The sequence below is a fragment of the Parus major genome, chromosome 1 (assembly GCF_001522545.3).
Source record: "Parus major isolate Abel chromosome 1, Parus_major1.1, whole genome shotgun sequence".
In the NCBI taxonomy this organism is placed as follows: domain Eukaryota; kingdom Metazoa; phylum Chordata; class Aves; order Passeriformes; family Paridae; genus Parus; species Parus major.
In genome coordinates this window covers 21,042,153-21,061,180 of record NC_031768.1, presented here as the reverse complement: position 1 = coordinate 21,061,180, position 19,028 = coordinate 21,042,153, and the positions used below count along the sequence as shown (strand labels likewise).

At 33.9% G+C, this 19,028-nt stretch overlaps 1 protein-coding gene across 3 annotated transcripts in view; it reads left to right on the top strand.

The window, feature by feature from the left end:
• STS (steroid sulfatase) overlaps positions 1-19,028 on the top strand; it is a 109,001-nt gene that overhangs the window by 70,097 nt on the left and 19,876 nt on the right. For all 3 annotated transcript variants that reach the window (XM_015627786.3, XM_015627776.3, XM_015627792.3), the window contains 2 exons: positions 6,097-6,256; positions 8,812-8,933. In XM_015627786.3, coding sequence (XP_015483272.1) covers positions 6,097-6,256; positions 8,812-8,933 — 282 coding nt within the window. The remainder of the gene's footprint in view (positions 1-6,096; positions 6,257-8,811; positions 8,934-19,028) is intronic.

The following is a 19,028-nucleotide window of genomic DNA, read 5'->3' as shown; positions in this document are numbered from 1 at the left end:
ACCTTGGTTTAAGAAGTGAATCCTGACAATTCAGATTCTACAAAGAATCTTAAAAATAATTATACAAATTTTTATCATGTAAAGATTAATTTCCACTTTGAGTCTTTCTAAAGTCTGAGCATAGCCTCTATCACTTGTCCGTGAGAACACAGTGCTTTCATTTACTATTTTGAAATGAGATAGTTGCAAATTTCATGGAACATCTTGAATTTTAATAACATTTTCTCACAGATATAGCATAAAGGAGGGAAGAGTTTTAAATCTTCCTTAGCTTATATTTGTTTTGTATACTTTTACAGTGCCTCTTTTCAGAGGTAAAATTCAGAAGATAATTGTTTCTTTCATCTCTCTTACGATTTTTAACTGATGAGTTTTTACTTGTCCCTAATTTCTTGATATTTTCCTAGGTGAATTACTTGCCTTTCAAAACTGAAGTAAATATACTAAAATAGTAAGGGGATTAACACAGCATAGCATCAAGGTACCTTACTATTGTTTTGGGGTGTTTTTGCAAAGGGTCACAGGCTGTTTTCTCTTTCTGTTTCCTGATTGGTATCCTGATTTTGATTCATGACAATCCTTTTTCTCCTAACCCATGACTAATATTCCAGTAACTTCTCCTGAAGGTCTTTGTCAAAGATCTTTCAAAGGTTTAAATATAGATACAGCTTCTAAAATAAAAAATAGTGGCTATTTTAGTAAGAATTTCTTGGCAACAACTGAAGGCCTTCTTACCTGAACTCATGAAGTACTCCTGGTATTTGTATGAGAGACTATTAATATTTTAATTAAACTAAAAGTATTAACAATTTAATACATTAATATTAACAAGTTAATATTGAAATATGGAAAGTAATAGGTGTAACTGAAATATCTTCTTAAAACTTTCTATATAACTTTTCCAGCTTTTTTTTTTCAGTCTGTGGTATTTGTCTGTTGAAAGTACAGAATATTAAGGTATTGCTTGTGTATATGATTTCCAGGATATCTGCACTGACTTCTTCTTAAGTGTTTTTCACTAGCTGCCTCACTGAAGCATGTCCGTTTGACCTAGTCAACATAGCTTTCCTTTAGGAGCAGAAATAAGGTTAGTTTTTCCAAATACTTCAGATTTCTACTTTCAAATAAGATAAGTAGAATAAATAAATGAGTAGAATTTCCTCTATATTAGCATGAGTAACAAGATGACTGATATAAATGAAACCATTATATTCTTCTTTGGTACCCTGAGATTTTGAATCTAAATATTTTTTGGTAATTTCTATTTAGTTTCTTAGTGAGTAATTTCTTAAATTAGCCTCAGTGTGCTATAATATATCTATATCTATATCCATATCCATAATTTATAGTAGTAAACAATGAAGGCAATAAAAACTTTTCTCTACACTTTTTCTCACTATATTATAATCACTGGTACCTACGCAGACAGTACAAGTCCTCCTTCGCTGTCACTTGTGTCTCACTTTGTCACATACAGGATTTTGTGTTCAATCTCCTTAAATCTTACTATCTTTTGGATATGTACATGTTGCCTGTACCTCAGACCTGCATTAGAAACAATCTTTCTTTGTACTTATGAAGCACTTAGCACAATGCAGACACTTGGCTACTGTCATCCTGCCAGAGTGGTCCTGTGTTCTGCTGCTAACAGAAGTGGAGCCAAACACTGATAAAGCCAAACTGTGTGAACAACATTCATTATGAGTGCTTTGTGCCTTTGTAACAGGTATTGTCATAGTTATTTGTTAATATCCATAAAAAGTAATGACTAATGTTTCCTAAGGACTTAGACCCTGTTTTTTTTTAAATCTACTCCAGATCTTTGAGGCCAAAACAAGAAATGAATACCCAATTTATTTTTTTTTATATTTATTACTGTAAAACAAGTTTGTATACTGCAGTGATAAGTTAGTTCAGGCTTTTGAAGCTGTTAGTAAATTTTTTTCTTCCTGTAAGCCACAGAGAAATCAAGCTGACCGTTGCTTTGACCCCAGGAATCATGGTTATGGCATATCTAGTGATATTTGTTGGAGTCTATTTTTGACTTGAAAGAAAGCAGTAGTGGATCTTTTTTTTCAAATGTGCTGTATTACATTACTGTATTCTCTCTGAAGTGATCCAGATTTTTAAATAATCAACCCATCTTCTAATTTTGACTGAAACAAAAAGTACCCTCAGTGATCATTTAATTTGACTGGAAGAAATGTTAGATGAGAAACATCCAAATGAGCCATGTCTATTCCATTCACCTGTACAAGTGTACCTCAGATAAAAAATTAAGAAAAACAGTACATGAAACTAGTTAAAAATCAGTAAAATAAAGAGTAAACATGTCATTAAAAATAAGTTGTTGTTCAACCATTTTATAAAGTAAGCAATAGTAACTCGTCTTGATTATTAATATTTGTGGCATAAAGTCCAGTATAGATGGGTAGAATAATTAATGTCTTTGTGTATCTCTATCATTTAAGAGAATAAATGAGGTTTGGAAGCTTTGTTTTTAAGAAGAATGTATGAAGGGTAGTATGGTTACAGTCCAGGTGATTTAAGAAAGCTATTTAAATTAGTTTTCATCATTCATAATGTTAATAGTGATTTACTGCAGAGTTCCCCCTTATATATTTTTCTTTGTAAAAGCTCTATTGCCAGAGTTATGTAATTGCAGTCAATTTAAACCAGAGGGGGGGAAAAAAAGGATATATTCTTTTAGCTAAGATTTGAAATGAGGTTAAAATGGAAATTTGACATCATGTTGTGGATGACTGCAGAGAGTTATGTCTGTATTTTGGCTGCTCCTGCAGATTTTTCAGGAAAGGTGAATGTAGGCTATTGTTCAATATAACACTGAAAGGTGCAACTACTCAGAAAGCATAGATAGCTAAGGAGGAAAATACAGCCTGGTGTGTTTTGTGCTATTGTAAAAACATGTTTAGAAGAATATAAGAGAACAAAAATAAAACAAAGGTAGGTTGCCTAATATTTGCACAGTGTTGCAGTCTTTTCTCTGTTTCTATGTTGTCAAGTCTGAGCAAAATACAAAACTAATGGGCCAGGTCCTTAAATATCAAGAGACTTTGTTTCAAAATAATGACATTTTGTGGATTTTTTTATTGTATTAGCCTTTTAAATGTTTGCTACGTGTTTCAAGCATCAGTAGTAAAACCTTGATTTTTTTTTCTTTAGGGAAAAAAGAATGCAGATATTTTGAATAAAGTTTAACAGCTAGAATTTTAAAGATGATTAATGTCCAGGGATTTGTAATCGTGTAATGGCATTAAGCACCTGAAGTCACTAAACCCAATTCTAATAAAAATGAGTAGCATGTAAGCAGAGATAAGAGAAGACAAGTCTTCTGCAATGACCTGCAATTCCTGCCCTGATTCCCTGCTATTCCCTGTCTCCAGAGATCTAAAAATAAAAAAAGTGCTCCAATTAGCCTTTTGAAAGGAAAACAGCAGTCACTTCTTCATAGACGTAAGTGAGGAGAAAGCCCTGCTGTGGAATCCATTTTGCTTTTTCTACCTTACAGCAGGGCATCAGAGTTTGTGGAGTATTCCTTTGTGCTTGGGTAATGTGTAATTTTTCTGTCCTTTTCTGCTGATTCAAGAAAATTGTACTGTGAATCTAAGAGCTGTGAAAGTAACCCAGTATCTAGGTTTTAAGAGTTGCAACATGTGTGAGAATCAGATTTACCACTTCGAAATTTCTCTATCTTCAGATTACACAGGAGACAGCAGTATAACAGGACTTTATTTAAACGTCCAGTCTAGCTAGCACTCTTATTAGGTTCAGACAGGTATACAGAAACAAAAAGAAAATGATACCTAAAGCTACCTAAGGTACAGATCAACTCTTAGTGTTGTCTGTCTGTTGATACTGTTTATCCATAAAGCCGCTGTCCTGTGTTCAAAGGATTAGGATCTGGCTCATGAGCTAAATCACCTCCCTGGCTGGGAGCTGTTCCCTTAGCTGTCCACTAAAAGTATGTTAATTTGAGGATATCTGTAATTTTATGGCCTTATGCTTGAATTTTTATTTGGATTTAACAACTCCTACTCAGCAGGATTTTCTATGCACCATAGCTTAGTCAGGTTATTAATCTTTCCTGCTGTTTAACACCTAATTCCCACCAAACTTTGAAAAACCTAATGGCTGTTGTACAGGGGTAGAGTTACCTTTTCTACAGATGGACACAGCTTATTGACATCTACACTGATCTTGACCCAACAACATTAACAACTGATTGGCTTTTGGGTGAACACTTCCTTCTGGTGACAGGTGTTCTACATCTCAGCAAACAACATTTATGAACTTAAATCTACATTTTCTTTACAATTGTGTTTTGAAAATAATATTTTACTAGAATGTAAACAAAAATAGGACATGCATCTCTTCTTAAATTTTAGAATAGTAGTCACACACTTCATGATGAGAATGGAATTTCATTTAACTCAGTGATGACTGTAAACTTTTAGGAATGTTCTAGAAGATAGATAATCCTGCTGAGATCTGATCTTGACACCGTTTGCAAAAAAACTTCAAGCAAATATTGTTGCTTGACATAAGGCTGAATATTAGAAAATCTAACTTTCCTGATGTCAGACTAGATGTGTCCCTGCCTATTCAATATTATGAATTCTGATTAATGAAGCCCATGAAATAAATTAAGCAAAACTCTGATATAACAAAGATATAAATTAAGCAAAAATCTGATATAACGAGCTAATGGTCACAAGAAAAGAAAAAGATTAATTTATACAAAAAAGAGTTGTCTGTCTTGAAGTTACTGCTTACCTTTACAAACAGTGAAAATCCTGTAGAAAGCCAGGTGGATTCTGAACCCCCGTTGCTGAAATAGAAAAGACAATTGAGAAGTCAGTAAAATAGACAGCATGTATGACAAGGGGTCTATACCTCAGTACCAAAGATATTGACATTTGTGAGGTATTTTAGGTGTTTAAGATGCTGAGGAAACAGAACTGTTGAAATACTTTGTTGTATTTTTTTTTAATTTTTTGTAACCTGAAAAAAATTAATTTTAATTTTTGTAACCTGAAAAAAGGAGATACAGGAAAAAAAGTCCTGTGGTAGTTTTGACTGAACCATGAATTGCTATGTGATTCATTCAGTGACAGAAGTTCAATCCATATACTTCCGTTTTTCCAGACATTTTAATTGTATAAAATAATCTCAATTTATTTCCAAATGGCCCTGACCATGTTTAACCATATCCAAAACCTATCTGTTTAACAGAGGCTTCTTTTTCAAGTGATATATTAATTTCAAAGGTTACCCTAAATTGCTCTACATACATGCTGACTGTGCAGCACATTGGTAATAGCATTTGTGGTGCCTTTTCATACAGAGTCATGTCAATTATTTATTCAGTAATGGTGAACATGCTGTCATAGACTAAACCCATTACCCTTCTGCAAAAGGTGTTGCAAGGGCTGGGCAGTGACGGATCTTGTAGAAACAGCAAATGACTGCAAGTCACTGTTGAATGCAATCAGTTGATAGTGCATTTGATGCAACTGTGTTGTTTAGAACATAAAACATTCTTCACAGCATCCTGAAAGTTAACATCACTGAAGTGAATTTCTTTCTAATGCATTAAATTTGAGAATTCAGTAATATACTTAAATTAGTACTTCCTTCTATGTAAAGTCATTAGGCACCATTTTTAATAAAATATCACGTACCTTCTCTGGGTTTATAGCTCCTACACCTAGGTATAACTCTTTTTGGTTTTTTTTATTCCTGTGTTTTGGTTATAGGTTCACATATCTATAGGGCACACTATCTAGGCCAATTCCCATGTGAAGATTCAAGTGAAGTGCTTTTTTAATCTCCTACAACCTCTTTTTTTGTGTAATTTAAATGCATTTTATAAGCTCTGTCTAATACTTATGAGTAAATTTACAGTGAGAAAGTACTGCAGATGGTAGAAAATCCAGAAAATTAAGAATAGGAAAAATACGTCTAATGGAAATAGTCTAGCTAGACAGAATCTTTAATATTTGGAAACTGAATCTTACAGGATGACATTATCTAAGAAGAAACTGATTTCATAGCAAACAAAACTATTTTTTTCAGGTGGAAAATCAACAAACTGGGAAGGAGGTATTCGTGTGCCAGGTCTTCTCCGCTGGCCTGGAGTGGTGCAGGCTGGTGCCCATATTGATGAACCAACGAGTAACATGGATATATTTCCTACCATAGTTAAACTTGCAAATGCACAGTTACCCTCTGACAGGTATGCTCTGTATTCATCTCTGTTTTAGGGAAACTGTCATAAGTGTTTTATACATTCTGGTGATATCTATGAAGATAGAGGTGAAAATGTAAATAAGAAACTAAATTTTATACTTGCAATATTATTTTGTCTCTTTTCATATTGACATACTGATAATATTTTACAGAAATAATTGTATATAGTTGTATGTAAATACAGCTTAACTCACAGGCAGAACAAGCACCAAGTACCAAAATCATAACCGAATACCATCAGAGCAATGCACTGCCAAACCAAATTTGGAATTACTTGCTAAAAGCAAAAATGAATGTATCAAGACAAGATTATTTTCTGTATTAATGAATTTGGTGGAAAAAGAAACTTCACATGTAAATTATTTTAACTTCATGAACTTAGCCTTGATCTGCTTAATATCACAAAACACATTAAAACGCCATCTAGGCTCTTCTCACAGTTTTGTTTGGGATTTTTTTTTCTCTGTACCTCGTTACTGAAAATAATCCCGTACAGAGTTTTGCAGTCTGATAAGAAAAGCCACTGTACTTCCACAATTAATAAGATGGTTTCCTGACACTGCTACATCCCCAGGCTTTATCTTATTTGAGAGATACACAGTCTCACTGGCAAGGTGCCTCTGCCTAAATGCTGTTGCTATCCAAATCCAGTAAGTGGAGAAGCCTGTTGATACGCATATGCTTTGAACACATGTGTGACTCAGAAACCGCTTTTGAACACAAAGCATCAAGAATCCACATGGGGAAGCCCAGTGGTGAGCAGAGTCACTCTGCTAATGATTATTCATTGAGTGTTTGAAGGAAGTGGCAGGGCAGGACAAGTCTAAGACATTAAAAATTAGTCAGGGCGGTCCTGAGAGATGCTCTACAAGCAATAATTCAGTCGAACCTCAGAAGTTCTGATTGTTCTTTACGTGGCAGATCTTATGCATTTTGTTTTCATATTGCTTGAGTGAATACTAAGTACTGATGTTCTCCTTGATCTCCTTTATAGAAATTCAAATATACTTGTGTAACTTCCACTTGTAGGTTGTTCCACTGTGATTCTTCTGTGTTAGACTGATGCCATAAGTACTGCTTCATACATATTTTTTGTTCCAGCAGCTGGGTTCTTATAGCTCCACTGAATTCTTCCTGGAAAATAAGAAAAATTAATATAATTAATATTTTGTCACTGTGAGGGAGCAGGTTAAACAGAAACACAAGAGATGCTCCTAATTAAACAAGAGAAATTAGTAATTGGAAAGAAAAGTCTCATATATCCTCTGAATCCAGCAGCTGTAGCAATGCTAGAGCACTGGAGACATTTTTCTGGAGATGCCTTTTTCCTCATGAACAGGCTCTAGAGCAGAAAGTGTTCAATAGACATGCATCTGTTAATGAGCAAGCTAGCAAGACAAGAGCCTGTTACTTGTGCAAGAAAACATGAAAAACTGAAAATGGGAAAGACTGTGTTTCAACAGACCCCCCACAGACAGGGATTCACCCCAATGACAGTTATCAGACAAGACAGTTTCCAGAATTCCAGGAAGTTTTCATGCCCATCCTTTGAGAAAAGTGTTACCCTGAATGGATTTGTTGCATAAAGTTGCTGACAATAATTCAATCATCACATGTGACTTAAAAAAGTAAACTTAGTACCTGTCTTGTAGTAGTTACACTAATGTGAAAAATGTTTTATGTAATAGTAATGAAATGATCATGTATGTAAAAGTAAAGAAAATCAACATAGACCATTTAAAACTTTTTATTAGTTTCAAAATTTTATGGTATGTTGCTCAGAATGCTTGAGAAAGCATTACTTGCTGATCTGTATATCAGCAAAAAGTAATCTCCTATAAAAATTTGTAATTCATACCAGGTCAAAAATGCAGACTGTGATTTCTCCCTTGCCAGCTGATGTCAGCAATTCAAAGGTTTAATTTAGGGAAACAGTTAAAAGTCTTGCTTATTTTATAACTCAATTTTTATGGAAATTGACTGATTCCTTCAAAGCATGATCAAATCGTCCAACAGCATTTAGAGAATTTATGTATATTTATGTTTGTGTGTTTGTAGTTGATGAATGCATATTTAAACAGTTCCTTTTCAAATTTGAAATTACCACTTCTGTCTTAAATTCTGGCATACATAATATGTTGGACAGAGATACTACCACTACTTTTGGGGATGCTAGCACAGAGGAAAATATTTTCTCTAGTTTTAGGGTTACTTTGGCCAGACCACTCCCAAAAACTTGTACAGGTATATGTGTTGGACTATGTTGTAGCAATTTATTCTCTTACATCTGTTCACTTTCTCAGAAGTGAAAAAAAATATAAAATGAGGGAACTTTTCATAATAGCAAAATGTAAAATTGTTTCCTTAGGAAATGTAAAAATCAAAGGGAGGAGCACCTGAAGGTTTTTATCCAAATTGACCACTTGGAGGTGGCCATTCAGATTTGGGTTTTTTAAGCAGCAGATGAGCAGAGTTATATTATCTTCTTAGGGAAGTAAGGTTTGAGTTATTTTTCTGATTTTGAAATGCTTTCTTACTCAGGATTATTGATGGACATGATCTGCTACCTTTACTTCAAGGAAAAGTTACTCGATCTAAGCATGAATTTCTTTTCCATTACTGCAATGCATATTTAAATGCAGTGCGCTGGCATCCAGGAAACAGTAAGTAAACTTGCTTGTTCACATTTTAAATATTTAATATAATTTTTATTGCAGCTTGAAAAGAATCAGGAGGAAGCCTTGGGCTGTAGTGACAAAAAGTTGTTAAAAATATCTAGCCTTTTTCCTTCTCTTTCCCTTTTGTCTTTGCTGTTACATTCACCATTTCACTGTTTGATATTATTTTTTTATTATGTATTAAATATGAATGCAATACTGAGACCTATGGTATCTGAAAATGCATTTATTTTAAATCCTCATGAGAGAGAGAGTCTGTGCAACAGAATGACATAGTCAAGGGTGACTCTCATTGTCATAAAAATGCACAGGTAATAGGATGGTTTGCTGAATGACAGCACAGGTATGATGTCAGCCTGACCATTTTTATTATTCAGATAGTCAAACAGAAGAATCACTGAATCAAAGTCATAATTTTCCAATAAATGAATATAGTATCAGAGAGTCCATTTTCATGCTTTTTATGAATGACATAATTCTCCATTTTTGCCATTATTAGATTTCCACAGTGCTTCAGTCCAGACTCCCTTTTTTTTTGTTTACCTTTTGACTCACAAATATATATATAAATATAGATAAATATATATAGAAATAAATATAGAGAGAAATACATATTTCTGGTTGTGGTTTTAAAGCAGTAACTAAAAAATTACTGGAAAACTTACTTATTTCTTGCTGTGAGATATGGATTAGAACAAGAGCAAAACAGGCTTAAAACTTAAAAGGAATAAAGAAAGTTTATTAACAAAACTACAATAAGAACACCAGAATAAACCTCCAGAAAAAGCCCTTTATCCCCCACTACCCAACCATTCCCTTGTTCACATGACAACATAGAGACAAAAAACTTTGGAACTTTGGTGTTTAAAACAGTCCCAATTCCTTTTAGAGTCTTTTCATCAGCCTTTGTAGAGAAACAGAAGTCTTCTTCTGCTAATCTATGGAGTTTCTCATGAGAAAACTATTTCTATTATAGTTTTCTATTTCTCTGATGCCAGCTTCCCGGAAATCTGTCATCAGTTCACTCCTCCCATTTCACATCACTCTGAGGTGTGTATGGGTCAATGAGTCTAGGGATGTCATTTTTAAGGATGAGTTATTCAAACGCAAAAGTTCTATTCATTTGTCTCTGTGAGCTTCTCTGGAAACAGAAGTTTTCTCTTTGCCTCTACAACAGCCCCAAATCTTCAACTATTACTTCTCCCCTCTGTTCCAGCCCCTCACTGTATCACAATTACTCCACCTTTTGCTCAAAATCCACACTTTGAACACTTTATTCCTCCCAATATACTTTGTCATGAATTAAAGGAATTTTTTCAGAACACTATTGTCCATCTCCATAGCTTTAACAGAAAAATATTTCAGCTTATAAAGCTTATAAAGCCTTATTCTCTCTTCCCCATCTAAAACTTAACTCTTTTCTTCACTGTCTTTGATGGTTTTATGATGTCTTCTTCATGTTGATTCTCTCTCTCTCTCTCTCTCTCTCTCTCTCTCTCTCTCTCTCTCTGGGAAAAAGGAATAATCTGTAGGTCTCATCCAGGTAGTAAAAGAGTTAAAAGAGTCTTGGAAAGCTGCAGATGTTCATGGTGTCAGGTTTCAGTCCAGCAGCAGAAACTACAAACCAAGCCAGGCCACAGGCTCCGTTTCTCCCCCCCCCCCCCCCCCCCCCATCCCGCGGCCTTGTCCGGCCTGGAGGGGGGGAGGAGGCCGAGACAGAGCCTGTTAACTCTTCAGAAGCTGGAAAAGAAAGAGAGCAAGAGATCTCTGGCTTTACAGCTTAATGTGGTGTTCACAAGTTGCTCTCACTTTTCCAATGGTCAAAACTGCTGTCAGTTCTTAGAAATGACCGATAATTGGTCAGGAGAAAAGACTCCCTTCAGCCACCAGCAGCTTCAACTTCCTTAGCTCCCAAAGCTATCTTCAAGGTGAAGTCAGCCTATGACAAATATATAATACATATTATATATGCTATATATCTTATATATGATATAAATATTTGTATATAATATTACGTATCATATATATATATTTGTTTCATATATATGAAACAAATGTAGCATACGTTAAATTTTTGGTAGCTGCACATCTTTTTCTTGCTTCTAGTCTGACTTATGCAGGCACATTTCTCACATAATTCAGGGAAGGTCAGAAACTTCAGAGTGAACAATTACCATTTTGCATTTATGTATTTAGAGGCTAAGAGTTCCTCATAACCAAATCAATACACATCTTCATTAACTTATATTAGTTAGGTCAGTTATTGCATTCACAATGTACTTTCCCCTTCATCAGTCCTTTGAAGGAGCCTTTAGAAGATGGCTATGCAATGCAATGATCTTCTCAAACAAGTCTTCAGAATTTAAATCTTGTGCTTTCTAGAGCCATGAGGAAAGTAATCTCTTAGGATTTTTTCTCTTTTCTTTGTCTTTCTCAGCCACAGAAATAAGCTAACACCATTTTTTCTTCATGTCACTTTGACTCACATTTTACCTCATCCTAGAAAATAATGCACATAATCCTTCACATTCTGAATTTTAAAAAATGAATTAAATATCAGGCAATTTTCTTTTGCTCTCACAGACTTGAGCATGCTGATACTTCACAGAATCACAGTTACAGAATAAGCTGAGTTGGAAGGGACCCACAAGGATCATTGAGTCCAACTTGCTATAATTGCCTTGGAAACAGCCAAGATATATAGTCCTAGTCTTTGAAGGATGATTTCCTGTTATTTTGAAAATTTATAAATATTTGAAATTTAATATATCTGCTGAAAATACAGAGAGGAAGATATGTAAAGTAGAGATTTCCCATTATCAATACTTCTGCACAGCTGCCTGGTATACCACAGAAGTACCAATAGATAAAAGCAACACCTTTAGAAAAACAACCCTGCATTTTCTTTCTTCCTAGTTGGGTGTAATTACCTAGGTTTTTAAAGCATTGAGTAATTTTTTAATCATTAAGCATTTATGTTGAAAATAAAACAGATGTAGGATCTGCCTTTACTTTCTTGATATGAGCCACCCAAAATTTTGTGTTGCTTTCTGGGATGTATGTCAGATGATACTTTGGCCTGTTTTAAGTCTGATCACATGTTCTTCTGCTGGAGCAAGTTGACCAGTACTTTTTTATTTGCTAACTTTATAATTTAGAGTAACTGAGTACTGAAAATCTACCAGGAGCAGTGTCTCCAGAATATTACTGGCATATGAATCAGTACTAATAAAAATGCTTTGCTATGACAACTTAATTATAAGGGGAGGATTAATCAGATACAGAACAAATCTATAGTTGAATGAAAATGCATCTTTCAGGCTGAACTGATTGTGTGCAAAATTTTGATTTGATAAGGAGGAAATATATTGTCATGCTGTGTAATAAACATTGAGAATTATAATACAATATAGTCTGCATTATAAAGAAATAATGATCTTCACAGTATTGTTTTACTACTGATAAAAACATACTAATGTTTCTGATAAATGCTAGAGTGACTTTACTAGCAGCACTTCACCTTTTCTATTTCAAAATGTATTTAGTTATTCAGTGGAATATGTCATTCAGTAAACAAAAGAAAAGGAGATTTTCTAGGGCAAGTTCAATTGAAGCAGACTGGACTGCAGTGCCAAACTGGCTTATCATGCAAATATAATGTCTTTTAAAGACAGCAGAAATTCACTGAAAAGCTTTATATAGAAATTTCTCACTTTGCTTCACTTAACAAACAAGATACATTTCAAGTAGTGCTTATATTGACTTTCTTGAATGTTGTGAACTACCTCAATTATTGAAATTATTTCAATAATGAAGGATTCTTTCTGTAATACCACAAAATCAGTTATTCTGATTCCTGGCTGTTGCAATGTTCTCCAGCATCCAACAGTATTTAATGAGAAATATTTGGCTCTATGGCTAGGGGTTATAGGCCCTTCTTAGTCATGAATTTATCCTTTTTCTACGTTTTCTGCTGTAAAAATTGAAGTTTGAAAACAAACAAAAAGTAAATGAGAAAGAAATATTTTGGTTTTCAGTTTTCAGACTGAATTTATAGGATAACTTTACAGAATACTATTTTGGGTTTTATGAGATTCCTCCAGTTTTACTTTGACTAAAGACATTGGAGTCATAATAAAGAGAGGATAAAGCATGAAAAGTCTTTGATGGGTCATTTTGCAACAACTTTTGGTTTGCAACTTTTCTTGTGAAATTGAGTTAAAATGAGACCTGTTTCTGAAACAATTAAATATGAGGAATACCTTCCACTTTTCCATACTTCTCAAAAGCACAATTTTATGCATGCCTTAAAAGGTTACCTTATAAATTAAGGGGGCTTGCATTATTTATGGTGCCATTCTTAGCTTAATTTTTTTGTAATATCACATTCATTGTTAATAGTTAAAAACTGTAAAATGAGTTCATACGCTTAAAACTCTGGCTTGTGAGCACAGTATTGTACTCAGAGGAAAAACACAGAAGTTGGAGTTTAGACAAGTAACAGAAACTGGAAAGCTTCTATGAAGCTCAGAACTAGTTTGAAATGTTTTTCCTACAGTCAAGTTCTCATGTGAGGGCAGGCAAATCTAGTGGTCATCTCTAGCAAACAGAAGTGCATTAATGTGTATATAAGGGAGAGTTTTGAGTGTTATGTGGTGCCAAAACACTTGTTTGTAAAAGCCTGTCCTTTCTTGTTTGGTCCTCTTAGTGCAACTAAGAAATACAATTATCCAGATATCCACAAAGTAAATTAACGATTTTGTTTGCTCTGAATTAGAAAGTATTAGTTTTTCCTAAGTATTTGGTATTTTAAAGATATCTCTTAATATTGCTTCTACTTTCTGAATATAAACAAGAAATTTGAAATCATTCATTCTCTAAAGCCTCATAAGCTCCTTTTTATATTACTTTCTTAGTAATAAAAGAGGAAATTTTTCAGTGTGTTCTTTACCATAGGGTGAACAAATGTTACAGCAGCTTCATTTGTAAGATATGGGATGTTTTTGTCATACACAGGAGACCCATTGGCAGAACCCATACCCTTGCCTAACTTTTTGTTTGCTTCCCTGATGAGTTTTTTCCATTCTGGTTTATTTGTCTTCTCCATGAGGAATAAAGGACTTAAAAGATGTTGTTACAGATTAGAAAAGACTCATATTGATCCTGAGAATGCCAACAGTTAGAGTTGCTTTCACTGCTTAACACCACAAAGGAAGGTAAATTTAATAGAAGCTTGATGCAGAAATTTCTTCTTTTGCACAGCATCCTCAAAGGGGAGATACTACTATGTGACCTTCATTGCTGTCAAGGAAACATTTTTTTTTAAAAAATCAAATAATCAAATTATCACACCAACCTTGTGTCTTTTCTCAGCAAATAGCAGATGACAAAGGATAAACCAGATAGAATAAACATTTAAAGGAGTAAAACATTCCTATTGTCACAAAAACTCCGGATTTCTAGCTAGAAAGAATAGACTTTTTCTTTAGTTGTAGTAAAATTGATGTAGGAACATTTTTGTCTTAGAGGGCTGTTCCCCCAGTGAAAGACCATGGTAAATGTCCCTTGACAGTGGCATTATACATGCAGACTTACAGTGATCATATCAGAGTGGTTTTTCTTCATATAAAAATAGAAACCATAACATACTGGTCTATTGAATTCAAAATATCTTGACCTAAATTAGTCATGTTTTTAGTGAACACGGAGATGTTGACAGGTTTCAGTGATCATATAATGACAAAGTCATTTAAAGCAGATAATTCAGTGCTATTTAAACTTCAGCTTTGATGATTTGCTGTCAGATATTTTGTCATGCACTTGTGACGTGTACAAAAGAAAAACTTTAAAGCATTTTTTCTGTATGCTCCACAGCTAAGACTTAAATAGAAAAAGGTATCAGTTAGAGCAACTGTCTGATATACTTTATTTATAAATTTAGCAGTAGTCAAAACAACAACCACGTAAAAGACTAGGTAAAAATGCACTGCAACTTTCAAAAATTAATTTCAGCATTCCAAGTAACATTAAATGTGAGTCTTTAACAATATCTGGAGCATTACACTTCCAAAAATATCTTTAGTTCAATGTTGGATTTGAGCCTGCAGCGTTTTGCATGTTACATTCAGAACATAGCGCTGATTCATCCTAATTTTAAAATCTTATTCAAAAGGCATATGTTGTCTTAGGCAATGTTCTTCAAGGGAAGTAGTTAATGCATGCACAAACCACATAGAGTATTCTGTGCGCCACAGTCTCTAACATCATATAATTACTTCTAGAAAATAAAGCAAACTATCTGCTTATTAGAGAAATTCTCTGCATACTTGACTGTCAATAGTGAGGTGATTTCTCGGCATGGCGTGAAAAGACCATGAAAGGCAGAAGAAATAAACAGAAGAAAACAGTGAATGGTTGCAGGCTAGGTGCATTTGGGCAATACTATGGTGTAGGCCAGTGTACATCTGTGGACGATGTGCACTCTGTACCATGTATTTCCTTCTAAATTTAAGTTCTGATCAGTACTTTGGACAGAAAGCACAAGTAGAATTGCTCAATAATCAGTGAAACTGTTCTCAGCCTGAGAAAAGCTCACATCTCAGTACAAAGAGTGGTCTTTCTGTTGCTTTCAGATCATTTTATGAGGTCTCAAAATATCAGAGGATATGTAACACATTGAATTTTTCAAGTATCTTTTCTTAAGGCATCTGTAGTTTCTTAAAGTACAGGTGGGAGGGAAGAAACCCACAGTGAAACATCAAACATATTTCTATAATTTGTTACTTTTGTGTCATTCTTAGTTCAGAGATTTTGTAGTGGATTTATATGAAAGCTTTTTGAAACTGAAAGAAACTACATTTCACTTGTAGTTTTTTTATTGTAACTCTTCTAGTAGAAAAGCAAATTAGGTGAAATAGTATGGAATAGATTCCTGCACATTGTGACATTTTTCATATTTATTCAAAGTTTTGCCCCCAAATATTATCAGAAATAATTCTTCAGATACAGTTCACTCATATTCGGGAGATTTTTATGGTCTCATGGACACTTAGTTCGACACTAAGGCAAACATTTCTGAGACTCAATTACTCTTCAAGTTTAACATTTTAAAGCAAAATAGGTTTCTAGCATTCACAGTACAAGGGGGAAGTTAGAAATCATGGTTCACTTATGACATTAAAAGTCAACAAGACTATAAAACCTCAATAAAGATCATGATAATTTAGCACTTAGAATTAGCAATAATGCAATAAAGAAAATGTAACCCTTTTAGTATCAAGAGATATTAATCACCCTTAAGATAATTTTGTCATTACCAGGTGTGTGCTAATTTTTCACGTACAACCTGTTACCTGTCTGTTGAACATTAATTTTTATATGGAATTATATCATAGAAGCAAGATACCCTGCTCAGTGAGAAGAGCAGTGTCTTCAAGACTCCATAGAATCTTCAAGATTAACTTAATTATATTATGTAGGCTCTCTTCAGTGCCATAGGATTTTTACAGGCAGTTTTTCTGTCTGTCTTATCTTTCTGTATGGTCCTGTTTGGTGACAAATAGAGAGTGAATCTCAGTCCTGAAAGCTTATAGTTACCTAAGCATTAGTTCATATCCTTGACAACAAAACTACTTAGCCACAAAGCTTTATAGATCGGAGTCAAAATCTATGTCTTGATTACTTGATTACAATGTGTTGATAATTCCAATTTGAATTCTCTAGCTCTTTACAGAATTGAAATTTTGGAAGGCTTTATTTGATTCACATGGGTGGTTCTGTTTGTTTTGGGTGGTTTTTTGTTTTGTTTTGTTTTTTTGGTTGTTTTTTTGTTTTTGTTTTTGTTTTTTTTTAAACAGGGTTCCCCTCCCATCCCTACCCAATGCTAAGCTCCAATACTTTATTATCTTCCAAAAGCCAGCATTGTTAATCACTTGCTAATACAGTACCATGATACATAAGCACAAAGTTAGAGAGAGGTAATAACAAAATATAAATGGTTTCATGAAGATTTTTACTTTAGCATTATGAAAGTGTAGGACTGAAATATTAGACAAGAAAGTGTGAGTAAATAAATCTACCTGAGTGAAGAATTACTTATTCTCTGAAAATGGTGTCTCAAAACTCTGGAATTCCTTTTGAATGTGTTTTTCTCTAATTCTAGGATGCTCTGGGAAACAATAAAATTAGGACTCATTAGTTCTTCATGACCACAGTGTCTTAGAACTGCAAATCCTTTAGTTCCATCAGGGTCTCAGACTACTTTATCCCACAGCTGGTCATAGAGGCACTTTCATGCACATTTTCTATTTCTTCATCTCTCAAATTATCCCAGTCAAGCAAATGGGAATCTGTTGCAACTACATTGCTGTAGTTTCTTTTGATCAGCTGGTACCTTTATGTGTGAGATGTGATTAAGGGTGTTTTACAGAAAAATTCAATTCCTGTCTACTGTAGGTAGGCTGTGGGTTTTAAGGCATTGATATAAAAATGGAATTTACTGTGCTGTAGAATATCCCTCTCTTTTTTATGCATCATATCTAAATTAGAAGCTAAACCAATTATTTTTTAATATATATATATCTGCATCAGGTGCTTTATATGATATCATAGTTTTATTGTCTGATTTCTCAAAGCCTAATACTCAAACATAATTTTGATTCATAAATATTACATAAAAGTTAAAGATTATGACTTCCACCCATTGAGAATAATACTGATAGCTCTGTAATACTGAATAGTGGATTGCTTGTAGTTGACAATGATTTTTTGAGTCTGAATAACAATATAATTGATACTACAACAAATTTTCAGCTGTAGCCAGAGGCTCTAAGACCACATATCTATATTATTCAGAAACAACTGGAACTCTTGAACATTCAGGTCAGTTTTCAAAAAGAAACTTACAAGAAAGCCAGAGATTAAATAAAACTGACCATTTTTTTCCAGAGGAAATCAGTTTCATCAGTGAGGCTTATTTGTATGTATGCTGTGAAGGCATGAGCTTATGTGCAAGTATGGGGAGAAATACATGTTTCACAGAAGGGAAATTTGAATTATGCTGTGAGAGGGAAGTTTTGCCTTAAAGCTGAAAATTTGCTAAAAAACCTATTATGTGGGAGCTTTTATCCTAATGGAGCTGATCAGAGTAAGAAGACCAAAGGTTGAATTGAAACCATAAGGAAGAGAAAAAAATGTAGCTATTATGTCATGCTGAAACTGAGGTTTTATATATAGCTGAGCTTTTTCAAAACAAATACTGAAAACATGTAAAAAAAATTTTTTTGGGTCCTCTTTGCAGTTGTCAATTTTAAACTTTGATGGAAAAGTTTAGAACTTCAGACATTGTTTTGATTTTCATTCTCTAATTTTATGTTTTGAATAAGGAAAAGATTAGTAATCTGATGCATTCTTTAGTGTCAGAAAATACGTTATGTGACTTGAAATAGGGATCATTATGGAAAATGAATTATGATACTTGAAATATTTGGATTATAATATTTGGACTTTTCAAAAGTGGCAAAAAATTACCAGATTTTTTTACAGGTATAATCTCTTGGGTATCATATTTTGACAGTTTTCATATTTATCCTGAAAATCTTGCAAAATGCATTAATAAGCTTATCTTAGTACAAGAGTAAGTACTGAACACAAATGTCTCAGTTCAGTTTCACGGTCAGTGGAAACAATCAGTCTGTAGGTAGAAAAGCAACTGGGAATTACAAAAAATTGTACAAGAATACAGGTTGTTTTCTTATATGCTTCAGTTCATTCAGCTCTGCTCTAGGGGATCTGTTGGGTTATTTAGAAGTTCTGGTGATTTCAAGAATCCTGGGTAGCTCCAAGGACTGTGTTGTGGCAACAGCAGGCTGGCTTAGAAGACCGTTCTGATATTTACATTGAGAGAGGTTGTAATAATCAAGAAAAAGGTGTTGATAAATGCTTTAACTGGATTTGGGAACATGATACTAAATAGATTATACAAATCTTGTATCTCCTGATAATTATCAAAGGCCTCATTTTCCCCTCTTTTATATTACCAAAATATTTGAGGTCTCCAGATAGGTAGTGTTTAATATCTAT